This window comes from Psittacula echo (genome assembly GCF_963264785.1).
Source record: "Psittacula echo genome assembly, chromosome: 4".
NCBI lineage: Eukaryota > Metazoa > Chordata > Aves > Psittaciformes > Psittacidae > Psittacula > Psittacula echo.
Window position 1 is genome coordinate 14,640,330 of NC_137738.1, and position 25,674 is coordinate 14,666,003.

Consider the following 25,674-nt stretch of genomic DNA (forward strand, 5'->3'; position numbering starts at 1 on the left):
TCAACTTTATAAATAAGGAAAAGGCACATTTATGAATGTTATAGTTACATAGTCTCTGTTTTCATACCATCTCAGATGATGCAACAGTCTTTCTAACTGTGCATTGAAATCAAACCATTGATAACATAATTGAAATAATTCAGTATTAATCAAAGTATATGCTATATAAGCAAATTATAAAATACTTGAGTTTAAGGTTTGTTTCACCTTTACAGGTAGCACAATATATCCTGCTGAATTCCATAATCAGCTTTTAGGAAATGGACTTCTGCATGTATATATTCACAAGAATATATTTTGACAAATTGTAGAAGCGCCAGTATTAAAGGCATTGTCTGTTGGCTCATTCATTTGATGTTTGCTTTTAATTTTTAGCCATAGCGTGAATTATTTAGCACTGACAAGAAGATTCTTTCTGTTAACATTTCTTCACACGTTTGATAGCCACAGTTGTAACTCATAGCACAAGCTTAGTGACTTCTGTAGCCTTTGGTCAGCCAGTAGAGGCCACTCATAGCTTGCTGCTGAAGCTGGGCGGTGATTTGAAAATGGGGGGTTTGTTGCTGCATAGCTTTTTTAATCCACTCTGAGCAAGCTTATGCTGCTCTGAACTGTCAGGGTATAACTTGTACCTGCAAAGAGTTCTGAGTTATTCTGCTTATATATGTAAATGCATTTAGTATTGACATTTTTTCTGTTTCCTGTAATAAGTCCTGTGGCAGTAGGAATAAAAATCACCTTCAGTATCATACCTTAATCAGTTGAAAGGAAATGCTTTGATGACATCCTTTGTTGTTGGTACAGTCTTTACTGATGTTATATTACATTAATGAAGTAAGGAAAAACTATTACAGATTACAGAGAGGTGTCTTGTTTGTATGGGTTTTTTTTGTGTTTCCCAAATGAGGAGCTGAGCTGTAGAAAACAACTTCCCAAGGTCAAAACTGCAAGCCTGCAGCAGAGCAAAGAATTGAACCTGTATCTCAGGTCAAGGCTAGTATCCTAATCAGTGCTCCTAATCAGTGCTCTGCTGTTTCCTTCTGTCTGTATCACTGGGTGGGTAACTTGATGACAATTTTACAAGTAAAAACATTATTTCAGTATTTTAGATCATTCTTTACTAATAAGGATACAGTCACAGCACTACTGAAATCAAAATCCTGTTCACTTAGGGGAAACTACGATGTCACCCTAAGAATAAATTTTATATCCAAACGGACAGCTGAAATATAATAGATAATATAAATGCCTTTTATATGCAGCATATTGCTGCAGGATTTAATTAGTAGCTCTTTGTACTGAAGGAAAATCGGTTTCATTTCAATAAAATTTGTTAATGTTAGCTAATTACAGAGTAATGAAGTAGCAAAATTTTGGCCATTGTTTTGTTGCCATAAGACAGTTGTCTAATACAATTCAGAGAGGTGCTCTCCCCATTTTACCTAATATAGAACATCGAAGTAGTGGTGCTGTGTGCGTGTGCTTATCCAGTCCTGAGGAACTTCACCTTTTATCAAGGAGCTGTGAGCTGCTGTTGGAGCAGTGCTGCCACATAGTATTATTTCATATTAAATATTAGGAATCTCAAAAGAAACTCTCCTACTGACTTCCTTGCAGGTAGAACACATGCACTTTTTGCCTTACCTGCTGCTTTCTCCACAGGCCAAGTAATTTTTTTCCATTATCCACTAGTATTTATTTTCTCTGTTTTAATAACTCCTCCATTGTTACTGTATTACATACCTAAGGGTAGTATGTATGCACTAATGTATATCATTACAATGCATCATTAAACTTATTCTGTTGCCTATTCTATAGTATATAAAAGCTAGTGTATGAAAAAGATTTAGGGCAAAACATGGATATTTTCTGCTAGTGTTGCCATTTAAAACAAGCAACCAAGCTTACATCCAGGCCAGTCTCTTTTCAATAGTCCTTTTTGTTTTACGTTTATAGCTATCTTAAAAGCAGCTGAGAAAAACTGTGTTATAGTAAAGATTTAAAAAGTAATTCCCTGTTTTGCTTTAAAACATGAGATTTAAATCTTCTCTGTTTCTCTGAAAGAGCAGTGCTCAATAGCAGACTTTTCTTTTAATCTCTGATACCATAGTTTTTCTTTTCCATGTGTTAATCATTCAGTAGGAAACTGTACATGAGGAGAGATATTTTGATCAGTTTTGTGAAAAGAAATGTAGAGAAAACTCTTAACCATGTGTGAACTATTCAGCCAGCGAAGCATGGCTACATGAAGACTTTGTGGAGTTTGAGCATCACTTAAAGGTAACCTCTGCATTCAAGATGTGCTTCTCTGGAATGATCAGTTTGGGCCCTTCAGCAAGAGTGTGCTTGTAGAGGGAATAAAAATGTAATGGTAATGTCAAGCTATGGCAGCGATTCAGTAATGTATACTGTGAAAGCTGGTTTTATTTTCTTAGTTTTCTATGTTGCTCCAAATCAATTGCTTCTCTCTGCTGTGGAGATTCAGCAGATCTTTGGAGTAGATTTTTCTGGCAGTGAGATAGCTAGGAGATGAAGATGGATATTAGGTTTTGCTTTGGCTTTTTATACCCTAGATAAGTTTTATAAACAGAAATTCATTAGCATTAATGTACAATAATCAGCATTCAGTTTTATGCAAAGATGTCTATTTATGCATTATTAACTTTAGTTTTATAGATATACTGTGGCTGTTTGGTTAACTGAAGAGATCTGCGGTGTGCAAGAGAAACCTGAGCAGTATACTTTGATCAGTCATAACTGTATTCCAAGCAAGTTCATATTCTCTTATAATTCAGTGGAAAAACATATTTCTGTGGGTTAGATATTAGTTTAAAACTGGCAATTTATCAAGTGATTTTTCTTGAAATTTCCATGCTTATTAAATTTCAGATTATGTATTTTGAGTAAGCTGGAAACTTAAACTTGTTTCCATAAGTATGGCTGCAGGTAAACAACCAATTTTAGCCTAGAAAATAGCTTTTGCTTCTGTCAACATGTTGTTTATTTTCTCCCTGAGATAAAAAGTTTAGTTTTCTGATATTTGTACCAAGATAAAGTCTGTAAACAAGATTAATATAGTGTGGAAAAGGTTGTCAGCAGCCCTGGCAAAGGAAATAAGTTGCCTCTACATAGAACATACTGTAAACTGAATAAAAGTGTCAGGTCCACCATGAGATAATGTGATCATGAACCTCTAACAAAGCATGACATAGGCACAGTTGGCTTTTCTTATAGCCACAGTGTAGAAAATGGATTACTATATTCCAGGGATACCCACTGGAATAGCATGAAAACCTCATTTTGAGATTAATGCAGGATGTAACTCGCAAGGGCTGAGCTACATGTTTACCTATAGCGTTAAAGTAACAGTTTAGTTATTAATCTTAAAATTTGGAAAATTCATATTAAAATACTTGTTCATTTTTCTACATCTCTTTATGAATGACATTTCTCATTCTCATTATTAGAGAACTATGACACTGAGATAGTAATATTTGATTACTGTTTTATTATTTCTTTATGACTTTATTATTATATTATGTGTCTCTGTAAGGTCTCAGTAAGTCTAATCAAACAGTAAATTCCAAAGGCAGGTAAAGCTGTACATGCTCTTCTCCTATGTATCTGCCATGATTTCCTCTACTGGAGATTTGTATGTTTGCATAGATTTTTTTGCAGTAAGGTATTACAAATTCCTTTCAATCACCATCAGCCAGAAAAGTGACACCACTTTAGGGTTTCTCAGTTCAGCCCCAAGTGACATCATTCTTCAGGTCAAAGGAGCTGATTTTGGTCAAATACTTTGACCATGTGGAGCTTTCAAATTATCCAGTGAGTGTCCTCAGTTTTCAAGACTTGGCGCTTCGACTGCCCTGGCTTTTATCCGTTATGACACCAGATGAATAGGGACTTTTTCCTTTAAAAGTTGATCAGATTGTTCTTCTCATGAAGAGTAGGTTGCTTTTAGAGAAAATGTGGTCAATGGGGTGGAGTCTAGTTGGAGGCCAGTATCTAGTGGGGTGCCTCAGGGGTCAGTGCTGGGGCCGGTATTATTCAATATTTTCATCAATGACCTGGATGAGGGAATTGAGTGTACTATCAGCAAGTTTGCTGATGACACTAAGCTGGGAGGAGTGGTTGACATGCCAGAAGGCTGTGCTGCCATCCAGCAAGACCTGGACTGGCTGGAGAGTTGGGCTGTGAAAAATAGGATGAAATATAACAAGGGAAAGTGTAGAGTGTTACATCTGGGTAGGAACAACCCCAGGTTCCAGTACAGGTTGGGGAATAACCTTTTAGAGAGCAGTGAAGGGGAAAGGGACCTGGGGGTCCTGGTTGATAGGAGGATGACCATGAGCCAGCATTGTGCCCTTGTGGCCAGGAAGGCCAATGGCATCCTGGGGTGTATTAGAAGGGGGGTGGTCAGTAGGTCAAGAGAAGTTCTCCTTCCTCTCTACTCTGCCCTGGTGAGACCACATCTGGAATATTGTGTCCAGTTCTGGGCCCCTCAGTTCAAGAAGGACAGGGACCTGCTGGAGAGAGTCCAATACAGGGCGACAAAGATGATTAAGGGAGTGGAGCATCTTCCTTATGAGGAAAGGCTGAGGGAGCTGGGTCTCTAGTTTGGAGAAGAGGAGACTGAGGGGTGACCTCATTGATGTTTATAAATATATAAAGGGTGTCACGAGGATGGAGCCAGGCTCTTCTCGGTGGCAGCCAATGGTAAGACAAGGGGTAATGGGCTCAAACTGGAACGCAAGAGGTTCCACTTAAACTTGAGAAGAAACTTCTTCTCAGTGAGGGTGACGGAACACTGGAACAGGCTGCCCAGGGGGGTTGTGGAGTCTCCTTCTCTGGAGACATTCAAAACCCGCCTGGACACATTCCTGTGTAACCTTATCTAGGTGTTCCTGCTCTGGCAGGGGGATTGGACTAGATGATCTTTTGAGGTCCCTTCCAATGCCTAATGTTCTGTGATTCTGTGATCTGTGAATCTTCTGCCTATGTACTTTTGGTAAGTCTGAGCCATCCAAATGTACTACTGAGGTTTTGTGGTCTCCTTTCAAAACTGGCGAAACATCTGACTTCATTCCCACCTCTGGTCATCAACTGACAAAAATATCTCCCAGGAATTGAAAATTTCTTCCTGCGTTGTTTCCAACAGGAATAGTTGTTTCTTCAAGCATGAGTTTCATCAGGTAGCCTCATTCTGCTGCTTTTACCTACCTGTATGTGCAGACAATTTAAGCAGATTGTAAAAATAAAAATAAAGCTCTTTTTATGCATTCTTGAGCAATACTGAAGTATAATCATCTGCAAAAGTCTGCATGTGCTATCATGCATTCTTAAAATCATTCTTCATTTGAACATATTACAGTTTTTTGGATTCAGTATATATAAAGCACTAGACAAGGACTACAGTACAGTGTGGTAAACAGTATTTTATCTTTGCTTTCTATCCTACATCAACTTGAATTTCAGAAGCTTTGTGCTGGAATACAAAGGTTGGAAGGTTTTTAATAAACTTATTGCTGTATTATCCGTAAGTAATGAATTTCAAAACATCTAACTTTCATTTTTTGAAGATAAAATCCTTTGTGAACTTTTCAAAAGGAACTTAGGCCCCTGACATCTGTCAGTGTCTGATGTCTGACATCCAATCCGGATTGCACGTAAAGGATTTTGGGAAATCTTGCATAGCACTTCCTGCATTCAGACTTTACTTAAAAATTGCAGCTATTTCTAATTGCATTTACTGTATTTAGTGTACTGTGTCTGGCTTATATTCAGTATTTCTGATGTTTTCTTAATAAACAATCACTGTGTGCATGTGCTGCCTCATGATTCAAAGTTTTGTTTTCTTTTTGTCGTTAGATAACTCCAGGACCAGGCGGTAGCAGGAAAACAGTTCACATGTCCCAGGATTGTCTTCACCATGAGTGAGTATCAGTGACGGGAGTTATAATGGGTTTTTTTAGTAGTAGTAGTAGTAGTAGTAGTAGTAGCAGCAGCAGTATTAGTGTTACTACTATTATTACTATTATTATTGTTATTGTTTGATTTACAGTATTACCTCTGTCCTGAAGCCACATTTTACAACTGTACGAACATGATAAAAGAGCCTGAACTCAGTTACAATCTTTATTTTTATTTAATAACAGTATTTATAATAGTTTGCAATTCATTTTGTGTTTCTTAAGGAAGCATGAACTTCAGTGCTTTGCAAATGTGTTTTTTTAACTTAGTAGGTGTATACTTTCCTAAAATGCAGCCTTCTTAAGGCTAGATAACAAATACAGTTTCTTTAAAAAGACCTGCTTTATTTTTCTCCGAAGGGAAATTCAGAAATACCAAGCCTGCATATATGAAAATGAACAAGCATCACATATTTGAGTCTTAAACATGATGTATCATGAGAGGAACAAGGTTATGATAAATTCTCAAAATGACATTGAATTAATTGTTTAGACACATGTAAACAGGCAATGTCATTCAGTTTGTTTAGTTACTCCAGTGTGCCATTATTGTAAACTCTTATTCTGTTCAGCTGACAACATTTAGTAACATTATTTCTTGGTTGTGTCTTTTGAATAATTACAATAAGATTAAATTTTCCTATATTTTCCACATCCGAAATCTAAAACACAGACACATGTGATTAGAAAATAATATATTTGGGGAAACATCTTTATGTTCTAACTTCTGTTAAAAGCATCCACTGTTTAAAACAAAACTTGCCAAAGCGCAGATACTACAAACAAGCAAATCATCAGTAAAAACTGTTTTATGCTACTAATCCACTTAACTTGCTAATGTGTGTGTTAACTAAAGCAGTTGTGATTTCATAAGCTATTTGTACCATAGGTAATTCAGTTGCTATTTTATGGGGTTTACTTTTGTTGATTTTATTATAACAAACAAGCAAATAATACTGTAAGTAAGTTAATGGACAAAATCATAAAATCAGCGTGATGTGAATATCACTTTCTCATTACAAGAGGTCTTATTCTTTGTGAAGGGTTTTTAATGTATAAATATGAGAGGCATTTAAATTATTTCAATATATTTTTTTCAATAGAAATATGCTTTACTAATTTAGTCTGTGATCCATTAATTTGCCACAAACCAGCAGAGCTTTTACAGAGGATATCCCAGTTGCTGTGCTTCCTTGAGCATTTGCTGTTGACATTGCTCAGAGACAGGATACTTGTCTATGTGGAATTTAGATCTAGCCTATTACATTTCTTATCTTCTTCAGCTTCTGGATGTTTGTGACTTTATTTGTTGGGTCACTCACAATAAAAGCTTAGCAGATAATGTGATGGTCTTTTTGTGCAATATTTTAATGGCTGGAATTCTTTTATCCATTGCCCAAAACTTATTGCTCACATGAGTAATATATAGGTGCAATATGTAATTTCAGATCCCCCTTGTTTTAATTGTTTTTTCTTTCTCCTTTTCATTTTGCAAGTGTCAAGATTTGCCCCAGGTTTGTATAACGCTTAGTACAGCTACATTCAGATGTTAATTCGGTTTTATGTGATCACAGTGTGTGTGTGAACCAGTATTAATATGCTTTTACTGCTGTTGAGAGAAGAGTCACATTGTGAGTTCTTGTCCCTGCACACCAGTGTGTCTATGAAATAAGGCTGCCAATAGTCAAAATTGTGCAATTACATAGAGATATTAATCCACGGAACTTGCAGACTTTGAATTCACTTCAGATTCAAACTCAAACCTCAGTTTTTGAAGTAATGCAATGTAACTACCAGGTAGTCCACAATTCTTAAAGATCTCTTCAGCTGTAATCATTAATAAGTAGCACTTCAGCACTAAATATGTAATTGCTTTTATTTATAGCACATTCATTACAGTGTCTTAAAATACTATCATTTATATAAAACTTTGGCTTATTCGACAAAGTATAATTACCTGTAAAGCCAATAGCTGCTCAGAAATGAAATTTGTGGTGCATTCTGTCAAAACTGTTACGGACTTAGAGAGTTCAATAAAAATATCCCATAAAAATAAAGCATAGCCAAAGGCTGTATTTTCCTGGCAGACAATAAAATACCCAAAAGCACGCACAGACTGGTCATATGACAGCATGTGCTTTGTTAGTTATATTGTTAAACCTGTCTTTTCTTTTTCTTCCACAGCCACTGGTTTAGCCCTGGGGCTAGGAAGGAACATAGCCAGGTAAGAACTGCTTTGATTGAGAACATTTTACTTGAGATGCATAAAGGAATTTAACTACCTCTACTCCAGAGGTAGTGGGCTAATGCTTCAAGTTACTATAAACAAACCAGATATGATTTCATATTTTCTTGTAAGGAAGCATTTTAACAGCAGTGCCTTTCAGAAAGTACCTTAATTAAAAATCTTTAATTAGTCACTTAATTCCAGTTAAGTATCTTTTGAGTTTTATCAAGTTAAGTGAAAAGTCTGATTTATTTTTTTTAATGAGTTTGTTAATTGTAAGGTCTCCAAATGTTGTGTTTCTCAAAATGCTGGAAAGCAAAACATTTGACTCATAAAATCAAGAAATGCAGAGCAGTGACAAGAGCAGGCAGGCCTCTACAGGAAGATCTTCAATTCCGTTTTTCTGTGTTTCATTGGTTAAAATGACCACAGCAATAAAAAAGAACTGTAAAGTCTCCATCATGGTGAAGATGGTGGTGAAACCAAGTCACCAGTTTGTCTGCTGAGTCCCTACAGTGTAGTCCCTAGAAGGTCCAAGCCTAGAAATGTGGTTGAGGGAATGTGAAGGCATATTTAATATTTGCTTAGCAACATGGCACTTATTTCTTTAGTTTGTCTTCAGGCATGGAGACATACCTTACTTTATGGATGGTAGTTTGGTCTAAACAGAACATACGGTCCAGGAACTATAAAATGTGAAAATAAGTCTGGCTTTATTTCATAGATGTATAGTTAACTTTAACTATTCAGTAAAAGTAGCTGAATATATCATCAGTGCATTGAAATTTAAGACTAAAGGTCTATAGATACTGAAATGCTACTATGAGGTCTCCATGCAGCTTCTCTTCTCCAGACTGAACAGCCCTGATTTTCTTAGCCAATCTTTGTATGGGTAAAAAATCATGACTACATTTAAATATCAATTTTAAGTGCTCTCATTCATTGATGTTAAGAAAATAGAAATGTTATTTTACAAAAATATATCAGAATAAGGTGCCTTACCTTTATATACCCTTCAGATTGCCTTTGAAAACCAGACTGGACAATTTTACTGCATCTGAGAACTAGATAGTTGAAATGATGAGGAGCATTCCTTATACAAGCAAGCTAGCTATAGCGAGCTAGGTACAAATTAATCAAATGTAATTTTATAGTTAGGTGTAAATTTTTTGGAGTCCATACTCACGTACAACACATTGGCCAAGTCATAAAGTTCATAATTTCCTAATTATCAGTGGACTTTTAAATGTGTTTGCAGTGAATATTAGATCCATTTACCTGTAATCTGCTTCTAAAACAGTCTTTCAGTCTATACTTTCTTCAATATAGATTCAAGAAATATTTGTAGTTTTTATACTGTCTAGTTTTAATTTCTTTGGTGTAAATTTGACACTACAACACAACAACAGTAAAGTTGTTCTTTACTGTTACTGCTGCTTTACTCATGCTGACAAATATAAAGCTGGAAATAGATTTCTCAGTATTGGAGATAGTTTGAATGAAAAGCCATCCTTGTCTAAAAATAAATAAAAGAATAAATAGGAGCTTGTTTCAGAAGCTGAGTCACCATTTCAGTTAAATGAATCCTTCATTATTCCTACTCCCCCACTATTCTGGGAAGCTTTAATACCCTGGTTTTGTTAATTCTGCAGCTTTCAAATTACAAAAGCTCCTGGGGCTTAGAAGAGTTTATAACTGTTTCATAACTGCTTAGGTACAAGTGCCAGCCTGAATAGTTTTTCATAATTTAAGTGTTCTTCAACATATTTGATTATAAAATTTTGAAAATTGAAATTGTGAAAATCATAAAATTTTGCAGATGTGTTGATTGTGAAATTGTGAGTTGCATATTAATATGCTTTGAGAATGATTTAATTTTTACATATTCAATTACTTGGTGGATGTATCCTGAAATATTCTCTGTTACTGTAAAATCCTATTCATATCCATCCGTTTTAGAGTCTTGGGGCAAAACTATTGATAGATTACTTAAGAGTGGAAAGAATGGCATTGTCAGGATAAAATTTCTAGAAAGAAATAAAGGCTTTGCTTGTGAGACTCCTCTGAACTTTCTTTTTAATAGCTTCAGCTCTTGCGAGACAACCGCTCAGAGAGAGGACACAAAAAAAACAGCTCTGGAAAAACAGCAAGCAGGTAAGTTAATACTGCAGCAGTCATTAATACTGTGCATTAACTTGTTGACTTTGTTACTCAACATTTTATATAAGAAATTACACCATTCTTTTGAGGTATTTTCAGAGGTCTTTTTTGTGTGATTTTATTGAAAGGATTTCTTTTATATGACATAATCTTTGCCTAACATGGGTGTTAGACTTTATTGGTGACTATACCCAACTACACTGACTAAACTTAATCACTTTAGTAAACATCAGAATTAAATGGATGCCAAAGTAAGGTTTGTGCTTCTGGCATGTAAGTTAAGCGCTGAAAATGTATAAAAACACCATTATGCATACATGGTTTTAAAATCAAGAACATAACTCAAATGCTGTAACACTTAAATTGTTCTTATATCACAGTTTGACAATAAAAATGTCATTGTGAAGACTTATTAAAAACAATTCTAGTTCTATCCTCCAGCTTCTTTCCACCCCTTCAGAAGTCAAAATATTCAGCGCTGAACTGATGGACACTGGTCTAGGAGTCTGTTTCTGGAGGAATATTTTGTTATCCACTGAATCTATTCTGCCAAATAATTATTTAATTCTAGGTTTGTTTGGTTTAAACGGGAAACCACAGAAGTGTTTCCTTGGCTATGCACACACCTGACATAATTTTTATTGTTCTGTAAAGATGGCAATGTGCTATCAAATTACTTTTTGAACAAACTTACAATAGGTTTATATATTCAGGTTAGACCTAAGGAAGTTTTTTACTGTGAGGGTAGTGAGGCACTGGAGCAGGTTGCCCCAGGAATTTGTGAATGCTCCATCCATGGTACTGTTCAAGGCCAGGTTGGACAGTGTTGAGCACCATGGTTTAGTGTGTGGCGTCCATGCCTACGGCAGGGGGTTGGAACTAGATGATCTTCTTTCCAACCCAAACCGTTCTATGATTCTTTATCATCATGTAATATGGCAGTTTTGAGACAGACACTTGTCTTTCAGGCACTTCTCTTTTTTCTCAGGATGATCACGTATATACTAAGGTTTTTATACTGTTAAATGTTGCTTTGATGAATACCTGGAAAGGGAGACCAATACATCTTCCAAAATATGTATATTAAATATTAATCTAGTTTATTGTGTATAGATTTTGGTTACATACTCTAAAATGTTGGTTGTGCAAGTGTTGGTCATTCATCTTCAGAAACTGTGGTTATCTTCATTTATTAAACCTTTTATATTAAGCCAAAAAATTAAATCATATTTTTGCTCAGAATTTTAGAATGAGTTCACTTCAGGTATAAACCTTCACCGTAAATACACTCTTACTATTGGTCTGCTTACAAGAAACTGAGAGTATAAAATAGATAAAAAGAGAGCAGTTAGAAACAGATCATATTTAAAGTCAGTTTAGGATCTTTTCTATGCTGTAGCAATGTAAAATGGTGCCTGAAGAATTTGAAATCATAACTTCGGTGTTTGTTATTCTGATCAGTGAAGCTCTTGGGAAGTTATTGCTACCTATACAAACAGTTGAGTTTTCTAAAGTGGCATTAAATACCTGAAGTGATCTTCAGCCTTTCTTCATGCCCAATCAGCAATACGTTAGTAGACTGTTATCCCAATAAACACCTGGCAAGGTGGTGTAAAAGCAATAGGTGGCAAATGCAAGACTGAAGACTGGCCTTTTCCATAAAATAGCTGTAATATTAAAGTAAGACTTACATAAACCATTGTTACAATGTACATAAAGCCACAGTATCTTATAATAATGCAATACCCTTAAAAATAGCAAGGTCACTTGCTAATGTTTCCTGGTACCATCATCTCTGTTTTCAAAGGCTTTTTCCTCTGGATGGATTCAGGTTATTTCAAAATAATTATTTGTGCTTTCTGTATATCAGAAACCACTGTTTTCTCTGCCTACCACAGAAACTTCACTAATAGTTCTTTAAAGTGGCTCAAAGAAAAATTCTCAGACTTATATGATAATGATATTTTTACCAGGCCATCTACTGTCTTAGAATATCGAGTCATATGCATCTTATTTACAAGGCGTATACTGAGAAAATCCTTTCTACAGTTTAGCTGTTGAAAATAAGAATTTAATTTGCCCAATGTGCAAACATTCCTTCTCTCAGGTCAGTCGCATGCCTCGTGACTACTTTCTCCCTATAATTTGTGTGCTATAATCTAATATTTTGCTTTTTATCAAAAGCTGTTACATTCAAAATAGGTAATTTCAGACATATAAGAACAACACAGGACAATTACGTATGTTCATAGTACCTATCCTCATTTGATTCAAGACAATTCCTCTGGCAGGGTGGTTGGAGCCAGATGATCTTTAAGGTCTTTTCCAACCCTAACCACTCTGTGAAGCTCTTCCTTACAAAAGAAATTCATAGCGCGTAGTGACATATGTCACATTTATCTGTGGTTAATACTGAAAGCTGATTTTCATATGACTTAATTTTAAATCATCACTTCTACCAAAAGGGTTAACCTTAGTTTCAGCAGACATTACAGAGAAGGAAAATGTTTCTGCTTAACAAGGTACCCATAGAAATTACTGGTTTGATAGCAAATTATGTTCACAGAGTTAATAAAATGGTGAATATCAGCTCATTTGCAAATGTGCATCTTCATTACTTTGTATGAAATCTTAAAATGGAAATCCGTCATTTAGATTTTTGCATGGGCCCAAATAGTTTAAAACCCAGTAAACTGGGTTTAATTTGGTAAACAATGATAACAGTCAAATGTCACAAGGTGAAGTTACGGAATTAAGTAACTTTGTAGAAAATCCTTCATTATTTTAGTGTAGTACATGCATATGCAGTTAAATCTTCTTTTAAAAGCAAGTATTTACTCACACCTGAAAGTCTGAACCTTTCTAAAACTGACTCTAAATTAGTTCTTGCGTATGTTGAACTATTACAGTTTACATGTCAAAGTAATTCAGGTGAACAACCCCTTAAAAAGATGCATAAATAAGTAATAGCTGTGACCCTATATTGTCTCACTGTTTCCTGCTAAATGAAGTGATAGAAATGGCAGCAGCAGGTAAGTATTGGACATTCTATAAAATTATTGTACTTTTCCACAATACAGTTTAATCTGCTTTTATTGCAAGACTGAGTTTCTCTGGGTCTTTCTTTGTATAGTTTTCACACAACTTTATTAGTTTTCTGTTCTGGAAGACCTTTTATCCAGTTTTTGTGTGTGTAAGAGATACATATGTACACACATGTTTTTCTATGCTTTCCTTGACTTTTCTTACCCATTTTGGACGGCTGAGCCCAGTTCTTGTCTCAGCATGTAGACAACATGTAAATACCCATATTACATTAGATCAGTCACTTGTGGAATAATTTGCTCTGCAAAAGCATCGGAAAGGTGTGGAGCTCTAAGCATGGTAGTGGTCTGCAGCTGTCTGGTAAAATAATACTGATACTTTCCGGGTGAGCTTTACTATACTGGGTTGCTTGTCTTAGGTTTGTTCTGTCAAAATTAATAATAATGAGCAAGTCCTCTATAAACTAACATGAACTTTTACCAGTGGCACGATAATAGGATTGTTGAGAACTGTTGATATGGCTACTCATGAACCAAGGAGGGGGACAGTCCTGCACCACAAAACTTAGAACCTAGATGGATTATGTTATGCTGATGCATGTCAGCACATGTGTTCTTCTGTATCTGACATATTTAAAAATATACATCTATTTATGATACCTTTAGAGATAAGGCTTAATCTAAAAATATGTATTTTCCCATTATTTAAATTATATAACCAGTACTAAATAATACTGGTTTAGAAGCTGCATTGATTTCTCCCTTATAGCCTTGAAAAAATTCTCTATTTACATTATCTCTGCATTAGGACAGGAGCACTCCCCTCCCCATTCCAGCTACACTGCTTAAAGGTGTTAATTCTTCCTTGTTTTCACTGTACTCTTTCACCACTAAAGAAGTTTTCTTGTCTGCATGTTTTAATATGCTTCAGACAAAACCAGCCTGGTTAGCTCAACTCACCTATTTAAATTAAATTGGCTGGTTTTGTACAAACCATATTAGTGAGAGCTCACATGATTTCTTCCTCCAGCAGAGCTGTGGAGATGATAATCTCCAGCAGATGTGTGATAAAAAATAGCTTGGAATAGTAATGTCTTCATCTGGCACAGTTGTTAGCAGACCAAATGTCTGTCTGCAGCCCGAGGCTGTGGGCAAACAATTGACTATGATTGAGTTATGGTGAGTTAACAAGTTGCTGCTTGGCAGCTGAACTGCCATAGCTGATCATGCGCTCACTGTTTGCCTGCTCCTGTCATGAGGTAAAACACAGTTTCTGAAGTCACCTTTGTAAAATGTTATGAAAACGAGTCCTACCTATAGAAGATTCCCCAAGGCTACGAGATTCCTTTGGTCAGCAATGGAGACAGCACTGAATGGTATTTAGCTGAGCTGCTGTAACATGATTTTGAACATGTGATTTTATTAGTAAGTATATGGGCCACATCCATCATACAACTGTCTGCCTGTCTCAATATTTAATGTATTTTTCCTCACAATACCCTTATGAAGTTAGGAAGTACTTTTATTCTCATTTGGCAGAATAACCAGAATACTTAAGCAACTTCGTATTTTGCCCTTGGTCATACACTTGTTGCCATAACTGGTTAATTTATGCTGTAATCTAAAAGCAAGAGATTTGCAGATTGGGATAACAGCAGACTACGAATAAGTTAACCTTGTGTAATTATTTCTTTTACTGTGCATAATGGCCTTGTATCATATTGCTTTTACAGTGTGTTCCTGTTAAGTATCATTAATTATTTTATCTACATACTTATTTTTTCTTACTGTACTGTAAGTAGAATTTATGGCACATGCATGAATTGAGAAACTGAAAAAAAAACAGTGCCCAAATTTTCACCACTTATAATTTTTGGGGGATCATATCTTGATAATTCTGGTAATTCTTGATAATTGATAATTCCAAACACAAATGCTCCCCCATAAGTCTTTAAAACAAAAAGCAGATATTTGTAATTCTTACATAGTTAAGTTCTGTCTTGAAAGAAGGCTAAGTTATACTCATAAAAGTGATTACAAGTTGGAGTTAGAATTACAGAAGTTGGGTTTCTACTAGCTAACTGATGCTGTGTTAACAATCTGATCAGCAGTTTACTATGAACAAGTCAGACACTTCTTGTGGCTGCAAAGAAGACTATGGCTTGAAGAAGAGGTGTGGTACCTTGATATGTCTTTAAAAAACATCAAGAGCCACCTCCTCAGCCATTACTATAAAGCGATAGGAGGACTGTGTGTCAGTTATACAGTGGTCGCCTATTGCTTCTCTATTTTGAGGTGGCAAGAAGACTTTGAAGTCTTCCCTGTCGTGGTGAACAGCACAGACTGCAGTGCGGATCTTTGCACATCTGGAGGAGACATTCAAGAAAGCAGACTCTAGAAGCAGTATGATGGGGGTTACATAAAGAGAATAGTGCAGATTGCTACTAAATGGTGAGGAGATGATGAGAGCTTTTCAAAAGCGTGTTATTGCTTTGGTTAGAAATACAACCTTCTGTCTGTCCCAGTTTGGAGGGGGAACCCCTGTTTGTACATTTGGTTACTTTTCATCTGATGATACAGATCATGATATTTCTTTACAGAGATGTGACAGCGTTACAGCTGCTCTTTATTTGATCTTCTAAAGAAACAAAGATGTGCAAGGATTCTATCTGCTCCCTCTTTCCCACCGTGTCATCTGTTGTTTGGGAAAGAATCCTAATTTGCCGCTGATGCGAAACTATTTGTCGAGTTGCAGGTTTGCCAAAAATAAATGAAACCATTAATTACTACATTTTTTGAGCAGCTGTTAATGGATTGGGATAAGAAAACTGTACATTAGACTACTGGTTAATTACAAGAACTGTAATTGTTTAATGTGGCTTTTGCAGAATGAAATTGCAATACCAGAGGAGGTAAATTCAGCCAGGTTTTGAAAATGATACGTGAAAAAGTGCACATACTCACACTGCAGTGAAGCTGAGGAATGCTGAGCCAGTTTACTGGGTGATTCTCTTCTGCCATCACATGAAACACGTATTCTCAAGAAAAATACTTTAAAATGAAGTAATATTTAAACATGCTTTTTAATTCAAGTGTAAAATTATTAATGGTAGTAAGTTAATATCTTGTAACCCCAGAGCTAATAATGAAGGAGATTCAGATATAGCATTAAAATCCAAATGTGTTTACATCATTAGAAATTAACTACTAAGCAGTTTTATCTCTTCTATGGAGTGCCATGAAGCAGTAACTGTACTGTTATTATTGGTGCTTAATAATATTTGCAGTTCCAGATTAAATTATATGAATGTTTGAGGACGCATTGTTTTCCTCCCCTGCTGTCACCCTCAGGGACAACATTATTCCAGTTTGGTATTTCTCTTCTCTGGAAAGAATACAAGGTGGTGCCATTTTGGAAGAGGGCAATTCCTGGTTGAGTTTGCTATACTGTAGCCTTATTTTTAAGGTACCAGCAAGATTTTCACTTAGGAGAGGGGGACAGGGTGATAACAGTTTGATTGTTATTTCGGAATGGAGCCAGTATGTGATGCTTTAATTTTATGGAAAACTTCAAGCTTCAGTAGCGATTCACCACACAAGCACATGAAGGCTGCATATCACAGACATAAGGATGAATAGCCATGCATGAAGGAAGTGTGGGTTTGCCTGTTTCTGTTCTTACTGTAAATTAAACTGCTAGTGCAGTTTTTACATTGAGTTCCTACTAATCTTTGAAGGGAGCTCTGAATGTGATATACGTAAAGCAGCATCCACTGGTGCATGTTCACTAAAATTTAAAGCCATAGACACACTGTCTTCTATTCAGACTGGTTTTGTGTAACGAGAGAAAGAGTTTTGGAGAAAATTTTAGTAGTTTGTTTCAAATTACGTAATTTTCATGTGTATTTTCTTTGTTGCTCTTTTGAGATTTTGGTCATTTATTATAACAATACATTTCAGGATGTCTGGAAGCTAACACTCAGTGATTGTCCTAGCCAAAGGGAAGCAAAGGGCACAGTTCAGCCTGCTGATTTCTGGATTTTGTATATGCATATTTTAGAAGTATTTATATTGCTAATTAATAATAAATATAGAGCATATAGACATAAGTGAATCTTTTGCTATTAAAGAATTTTGAAACTAAAAAAGACCAAAAAGTCAATGTTTCTTTAACTCACCTGCTGTCTTTTGTTATTAGGAAGTCAAATTTTGCATTCACTCCTACACAGACAGACCCCTTGTACTCAGTGGAGCTCTGTGACGATTGCTGAGGGGAATGGGTGCAAAGTGTTAAGAAGTATAATTAGCTTAATGTTCAGTTTCAGCTTTAGGGACTTTTTTACTCCCTCACATCACTACTTGCATAGAATTGTTTCTTTATCAGATTGACTGAATTTTAACCGTACTATCTTGCCCAATGATATTGTTTGAAGTGTTGATTCTCTAGTATTAAAAACAGGAAAGTGAAAGGGACTAAGGAGGAGAGTGATGTTGGGGTCCAGCTGCAGAGCTGTTATTTTGTTGGAACTAATTGGAAGGCAGTAGGATAAGGACTTATCACAGTAGTTGTAATATGACAAAAAGCATATGAATCACGGGTCCAGATCTAGATCTGAATGACTGGTTAAAAATCATTACATTGTGCTGCCTGTTTTCATATGGTAATTGAATTATTGGTCTCTTATGGTGCACCAAATGCATTCCAGTGGGCCATGCTTGCTCACCTTCTCAGCACAGAGGTAAAAAAATTACTATACAGGCTGAGTGTTAAGTGCTTTCAACCTGATAAGACATTTTCTTTCTTCCATTTTGGAGCTTCTATAATAGATACTTGGATTTTTAGCGTTGCTTTTTGTTCCATACCTGATTTAAAAATAAAGGATTTTTAATATGATAATAATGCTTGCAATAATTTATCCTAATTCTATACAAATGTAATCCACAACTTTAAGATGTGGGTTTTTTATTCTTTTCAATGAAATACATTTGTCCTGCATTGAGTTTATTTAGTGAATGTCATACTTAGTAAACAAATATGTATCCAGAAATACCTGGAAGAAATAGTGTAGCTGACCTGTCAAGTCCTTCTGTTGATCTGTTCAAGCCCATGGTGACTGCTCAAGTCATAAAGATACTTTCCAAATCACTTCAGAGCTGGATCAGGGCCCATGTATCTTGGATATCAACAATGTTGTCATGAGATGAAGAAGAAACCAAAGAATATTTGCGTTAGAATTTATAAAACTATATTGTCATGTAACAGGGTGGTATTCTATTACTACAATTGATTTTCTAGCTATGTTTCACTATTACATGGATATGAGCATTATTTTTATCAGGTGTTGCTTGACACAGAGCACTAATGGAACTTGCTGTTAAAAACCATTTAGAAATATTCTGAATGAATATAAAATCTATATTCTGAATGAGTATAAATACCCATTTCCTGTCTCGAAAATATGAAATCATGTCATTTGTGAAGAAAACTGTAAGTTTTAGTTATTTAATTTTTAACAAAAGTGGATTTTGGGGATTTATTCCCTCAGAGTTCCTTCATGACTTGTTTGTACACCAAGATACTGGTTTGGATTTGCCTTTGTGTAATCCATATACTTTTGATCAATTCCAACTCATGCCCAATTATATTACACTAAATTAACATAATTCAGCAGATGTTGATATTTAAATGTTTTCTGGCATTCACATCTTGGACAGCTGTCTTAGAGCTTGGGGAAAAGGCAAACATTTAGAGTTAAATGCTGAACATATGTTTAAATTACTAATTAGAAACAAGAAAAAACACAATGCATTATCCTTTCTGAGGGCAGTAGGCATCTAGGAGGGGAAACATTTTTTAGAGGGTGAATTCACAAATGAAGTACAAACATGACTTGAGATTGAGTGTCAAAACATACGTAGTGATGTAAGTTTTCATTTTCCAGTGTGTCTGGTAAAGTTATACAGGACGGAGTTGAATGTGTATATTCGTAGAGTTCAGGTAAATTTTGAGTGGCTGCTGTGTCTGAATGACACTTGAAAGTGCTGAAAGAGATAACAAAAAAGAACATATTAGGATATAGTGGTAGGTGATGAGGTAATCTGATAGGGCCAGGGGAAGATTGTATTCTTTTCATAATAACATTGCACTAGGACTTTCAGTAACACAGGTCTGTCATCCTTATGTTTAAAGTTATGTTGTGAACAGATTGGCATAGTATGAAAGGAGTCTGATGGAGTTGCATGGTTTTATCACATCTGTTTAAGATGTAATAAAAGGAAAATAAAGGGCATAGCTCTTCTGGTTAATAGAATGGTTTTCATACTTGTGGAGGCAGGTGAAGCAATCTGTTGTGTAGATGATGTCATTCAGTCAAGTCTGAAGGAAAGCTTTACTATTTGTAAAAGATGTGGAGGAATCAGGTGTGGAACTGATTTCACCATTCCACCTGAATGATGTCTGAGAAAATTGATACCAAGAAGAAATATATGTTCATCTTCATAAGCATTAAAAATTGATGGGTATGTTGAACATGCATCGTATTTCATTATTCTATTGCTAGCTCTTTAGCACTGAATGAAAAGTTTCTGTAAGGACTTTTCATGTAATTTGTAGACAAGACTAATTTACAGCAGTACTGGTCTACAACTCCTAGCCAAGAGAGAAATACTTTTAATACTGTGAACATCAGGGATGATCGTGGAGGAATATGCATGTATTTGTGAATTATTTCACACATTAAAACTGAACCCAAGCAAACTAGAGGAAGTGATTTCTAAGTCTCTGATTTCTAAGAATCTGTCTCCTAATACTGTGTATCACCAGTGCTGCTTTCACAGGTTTCATAAAAGCTTGTGACATTCTTCTCATCCACTGAGAGGGTCTGGTGGAAGTAGAGGTAGATCTTGTGTGCAGTGTGAGCATATTTCAGTGTCCTAATATCAAAAGTATGTATTTTTTTCTGGAAGAAAGGCACAAGAGAAGAATTGTTCACCAAGAATGCAGCTGTTGCAGCAGCTTTGATGTAGACTATGGTGAAGGTTCTGGCATTTAATATACTGAGTGCCTAGATTGCCACCAGGCACATACATGTGCATTTGACACGTTTTTTGTCTGTCACAAATATACTAATAACAGAAGTGCTTTCAGACATTGATATGACCTAGAGTCAGGTAAATTTGTATTGAGTGAGGTTTAGCTCAAATGTTTTTAATAAAACATTGCTGGATTGTTTTTCAGAATTGCTCCTGATATTAAGATGTGAAGTCCAAATCTTCCTTGTTAAAGCAACTGTTATGTTCACACCCATCTATCTTCATCTACTCCCCAAGAATGTTGACCTCAAAGTAGTGTCCTGTGCATCTACGGGAAGTGCACGTGCTGTGCATATTTTAGAGAGCAAAAGAATATATGTTCCTTCTTCAGAATGGATAAGGAGCCATTCCTCTCTAATTGTCCACAGGGCACAGCATTTCTGTATATGTTACTCTTCTCTGAGCATTCAAATGGAGACCAGAGGCTGTGTCCATGTTTTGGGCAAGCTGTATGCTACAAAAGAATAGAGGAAATCTTTCCTTATGAAATTCTTAGTCATTGTTTTTCATCTGTTTTTCCTCAAAACCAAACCTGTATTGCATATTTCAGTGTAATATTAAGAAGTCATCATGCATCTTTTCTGTGGTTATATTGAGATACATTCCAGAGGCAAAGATTAGAAGTGTTTGCTATACCTTGCTAATACAGAATAGTCTTTCCAAATTTACAACACGTTACCTACTACATGTATTTGGAATTTATGTTTACATGTAGAAATAATAGGTTTTATGGTGTTTACCTCTAAACTGATCATAAACTATTCCATGGGCTCAGATGCTCTTGAAGCCATTGTTTGCCACTTGTGGAGGTTTCGGAAGGTACAGTGAAAGCTGAAGTTCACCCAAGCTCTCTTATTTAAGCAGTGCTAATGGATGTCATTGGCCACCAGACACAGCAGTGTCTGCATTTTAAGCCATTTAAGACATGAGATAATATGTACTACAGGTCCATTCTGTTTAATGATATGAGAACCATTTCTGTGACATTTTTGTGTAAACAAAACTTAAATAATGGGGTGTTTACTCAGATTATTCTTTGATTTTATAGTGTTCCACACATGCCATTTTTTTGATCATTTTATTGCTTGCTTCTCTTATGCAATTGTGAGTTGTTGAGTTCTTCTGGTTTTTCATTTTTGTCTGCTGTTTGTGAATGTTGCTTCACACACACCCTACTCAGTTTCAGTTTATAGGAAATTTTTCATCATTTCAAGCTTTACGTGACTCGTGGTCCTCACTGCATTCTCTCTTTAGTCATATCCATATTCATATCTATATTTTAAGACTGAGAACTGACAGTTAGATTTTGCCTTCAAAATAATTCTCTCAGGTCCCTTCTAAAATGTACAACAGCCAACTCTTGCCTTATTGTGATGTCTTGTGAAAGAAGCTCACTTAAAGGCTTTTATCAAACCTCTCCATTAGCTGAAGCATTCAGCAGTGATAAACTTGCTGAGTTGTACAGCCATCTGCAGGAATGCCCTTGATACTGTGGCTGAACAGTGTGTCACTGTTTACTGTGCGTTTGTTCTTCAGGTGAGAGAGATGTTAATTGGAATGTAATGATAGGGAAGTATTGATCATTACTAATTTACCTAACTATGAAATAGAAATCAGTCTAAACACACCCTCTGCCTGTTAGTAATCAGTACTTCTATGCATTTTTGACACAAACAGAACATAAAACCATCACCTCCATTACTTACAAGTTATCTTAGCCATGCTGTAGTGTCATCTGGTAAGTGGCTTGACACTAAATATACTAAGGGACAAAATTAAGTTTGTCTTCAGTGATGTAAACGTTGGCACAATTACAGTGCATCAGCAGAAGCAACTGCACTGATACTAAATAAAGGATTGCAGCTTGCAAAGAAAGTGACAGCAGATAGACAAAGTGAACCACAGACATGTTACAGTGAGACATATAAAATAAAATCACAAATGTTTTGGTTTTAATATGTTAGTAGCCAGTTCCCCTATGTGCAGTGGTGGCCTTGGTAGTTCAGGCCATTGTGTCAATGCATGTGAAACTACATGCTGTGTAACACTGCAGTCAGTGCACCTTTCTGAAGAGACTGAGGAACAATTGCTGCATTACAGCATGTAGGGATAGGACAAGGCAGAATGGCCTTAAGCTAGAAGAGGGTATATGTAGATTAGGCATTAGGAAGAAATTCTTCACTATGAGGGTCGTGAGGCGCTGGCACAAGTTGCCCGGAGAAGCTGTGGCTGCCTTATCCCTGGCAGTGTTCGAGGCCAGGTTGGACGGGGCTTGGAGCAACCTGTTCTAGTTGGAAGGTGTCCCTGCTCATGGCAGAGGAGCTTTAAGGTCCCTTCCAGCCCATGTGATAACCCAGAGGGCTAGAACTCAATTTCAGGAGTATCTGCTGTTCTACACCCATTTTATTGTATTACTTTTCTCAATGACTGGACCAGTGAACTTAGACCTCTGACAGCAGCAAAAGTTATAACTACTCGTGAAAGAGTTAAGAACCACTTTCTGTTCTTAGTTGCTCAGAAGGTGGATTACAATTGGAGCAGTGTAGCTGTAGGTTCACCTACAGAACAAGATGCTTTTTTTGGGATGTAACCAAATGGTCCGTTGACTGCATAGGTCAGGGTAGATAAAAGTCTGGCATAGCTTACTAAAAATGGCTTGGGGAGGTGAATGTGTGTAACTGCAGAAAAGGCACTCATCAAAAATACTTGTTTATTGAGCTATGGAAATTACAGACAAAGAGATCCTGTCATGTAAGCGTGGATAGAAATGCTGGGGGAGCTTAAAGAGGCAGTTCTAGGCATGTTACCATATTAAGGGCAATTACCTTGAAAAAAGAAATTATAGGGAGAGTGCAACTATTTAAGAAGGAGGTAACAATTTCTTTCAGTGAATGTTTGTCACAGGAATGCATAGATGCTTGTGAATTGTTTTACATCTCATTGCTTCTATAAAAACACTCACTATATCAAAACCCTTTCTAGAGTGTTTACTATTTTTTTTATTCCAACTGCTATTCTGTTGTTATTGCCTTCCCAGCCTCTCTTCATTTTTGGAGGTTCTTATTTACCATCTAGAAAGGAGAATCTCAACACTGCACATGATGGAAAATTAACACAAATTGGCAGTGGCTTTTCCAGTCTTTTTGCTCAATACAGGGAGGCACGACACTACAACAACAACAGAATTCTTGGCACGCCAGTGCAAGTTCACACCAGCCTGGCTTTTGCAACCCTCTCGTTTCCCTCTGCCACAACTTTGCCACTGCTATGACACTTGCAGGCCTGCTCGGCCGCGGTGCAGCTGATGCCCTGTCCATGCTCATATTTTTCTTATTGACAGTGAGTGTTCTTGCCAAACGCCAGGGACCATAGTCACATCTGTTTGTCTCCCAAGCTTGTCTGAGGCTGCTTGGGAACACTTTTTATCCAGAGGGCAGCTTTAACTAGGACTAATACTCTGAAAATCCTCTATTTGTAAATGCATACAATGAGGCGACAAGTTCCTGTTGTCTTTCCTTAGAAATTATTCCATTTGACACGGCTTGCTCCAGTCCCTGTCACCAGCACGTCAAAAGCCAAGTTTTCAGGCAAGGTGGTCTTAACAAGTTTTATTTTTTCCCTAATAAAATGCCTAGCTTCCCTCCGGAGCACTATTTATAAACAATAGCTGGAAGCAAGCTAGGGGTAAGTAGGGAAAAGTCAGGCAAATAGCTTTCTTCCTGTCTGTAATCTGTGCTGTTCTGATTTAATGCTAAGAAACATAATGCTGAACTTAGTCTGATTGAGAGTCAGAAGTTCTCCCTGCTTTATAATACTCCCATTGCAAGCATTTCAAAATGTAGTGTTCAGCATCAGAACACTACTTCATTTTGTCTAAGCTGCCAGTTCCAGAGCAGTCATATTTCTTGTCTGTTCCTCTTAAAAATCATTTTAAAAAAGCTTTTTGTTTTACTGTGATCTACATTGGCAGCGCATATCGAATGTTGAGACCTGTCAAAAGCAAATGCCGCTTTAGAATCCCGAGCTAGCTTAATGTTTGATGTTAGTGACCATAAAACCAGGTTTGACAAAGCTTAATTTATGCTCTAGTATATTGTTATTTATTTGTGGTGTACGGAGATTTTGTTGACAACAAAGAAATACCCACTCTCACCTTGGCTGGTGACGGGGTTGTTGTGCTCAGCAAAGGCGAATGATTCATTTATGCTGAAGGAACAAGGCTGCCTTTCAGACGTTCATTGATTTTAAATTAAAAAGTAACTGCTATGTTCTACATGAAGGGTGACAACAATAACAAAGTAGTCCTTACTTAGTGTTATTTGTTGCAACTCCATTTGGTGTGCCTGGAGGAAAAGTGGGGAGACCCTAGTACCATAATCTTACAGATCAATAATCTAGATATCTCAATGTAGTGTAACAGATAATCAATTCTGGGTAAATAACTCAAACTCTGGTGCTGTTACTGCTGTAGCTCAGGTCTTCAGGTTCAATTGCCTGACTTTATTAATTTTTATCTTTCATCCTACTTGTATTTCTGGAGACTTTCTCCCTTTTTCATTTGGAAGAGAAAATGAAGAGTTGCACACTGTTTAACATAGAATTTACCACACAACTTATTCTGCATGTTTAATATTGGTATTAAATATCGATCTATTGATAATTAAACATCTCAAATGTTTCTTTCTCTAAGAATTGTTTCCCCATATTATATTTAAATATGAATATTGTACAGTCAATTATGAACGGGTTTCTTTCTATATTTAGAACTGAAATTTATCACTGTGTTAAAACTAGTTCAACTGTGTTCAGTATCTGGATGTTAAAATAGAATGCAATTTCAGTGTAGAAGAATTGTAAGGAAAATATGTGGTTTAGAACAAAGAGAATTGAGTAAGTGTTGAAATAAGGGTTCATTAAGTGAAGCGAGATGCACTCCTGTGTGAAACTTAAGTTTCTTGGAATATTTTATTATTTAAATAAAAGCACTCTGGTACTTGTTAATGTAGTGTAACATTTTAGACAAAGCATGTCGAGGATTGTACATTGTCATCTTTTTCATCAAGGAATTGTTGTCACTCTTACATTATTGAGTAGATCTGAGGTCTCTCAACATTATATGACCATTTGTTATTCATTTAGAAGCAGTACAGCTTTAAAAAGTTTATAAATGCAGTGA

General features: G+C 36.2%; 1 protein-coding gene across 3 annotated transcripts in view; it reads left to right on the forward strand.

Moving 5' to 3' along the window:
• GPATCH2 (G-patch domain containing 2) overlaps positions 1-25,674 on the forward strand; it is a gene marked incomplete at its 5' end in the record, with an annotated part of 119,525 nt that overhangs the window by 80,422 nt on the left and 13,429 nt on the right. Inside the window, 4 exons of one of the 3 annotated variants that reach the window (XM_080615357.1) lie at positions 5,875-5,939; positions 7,472-7,489; positions 8,160-8,199; positions 10,286-10,356. In XM_080615357.1, the coding sequence (XP_080471483.1) occupies positions 5,875-5,939; positions 7,472-7,489; positions 8,160-8,199; positions 10,286-10,356 (194 nt within the window). The remainder of the gene's footprint in view (positions 1-5,874; positions 5,940-7,471; positions 7,490-8,159; positions 8,200-10,285; positions 10,357-25,674) is intronic. The other 2 variants (XM_080615358.1, XM_080615359.1) reach the window with 2 other exon arrangements.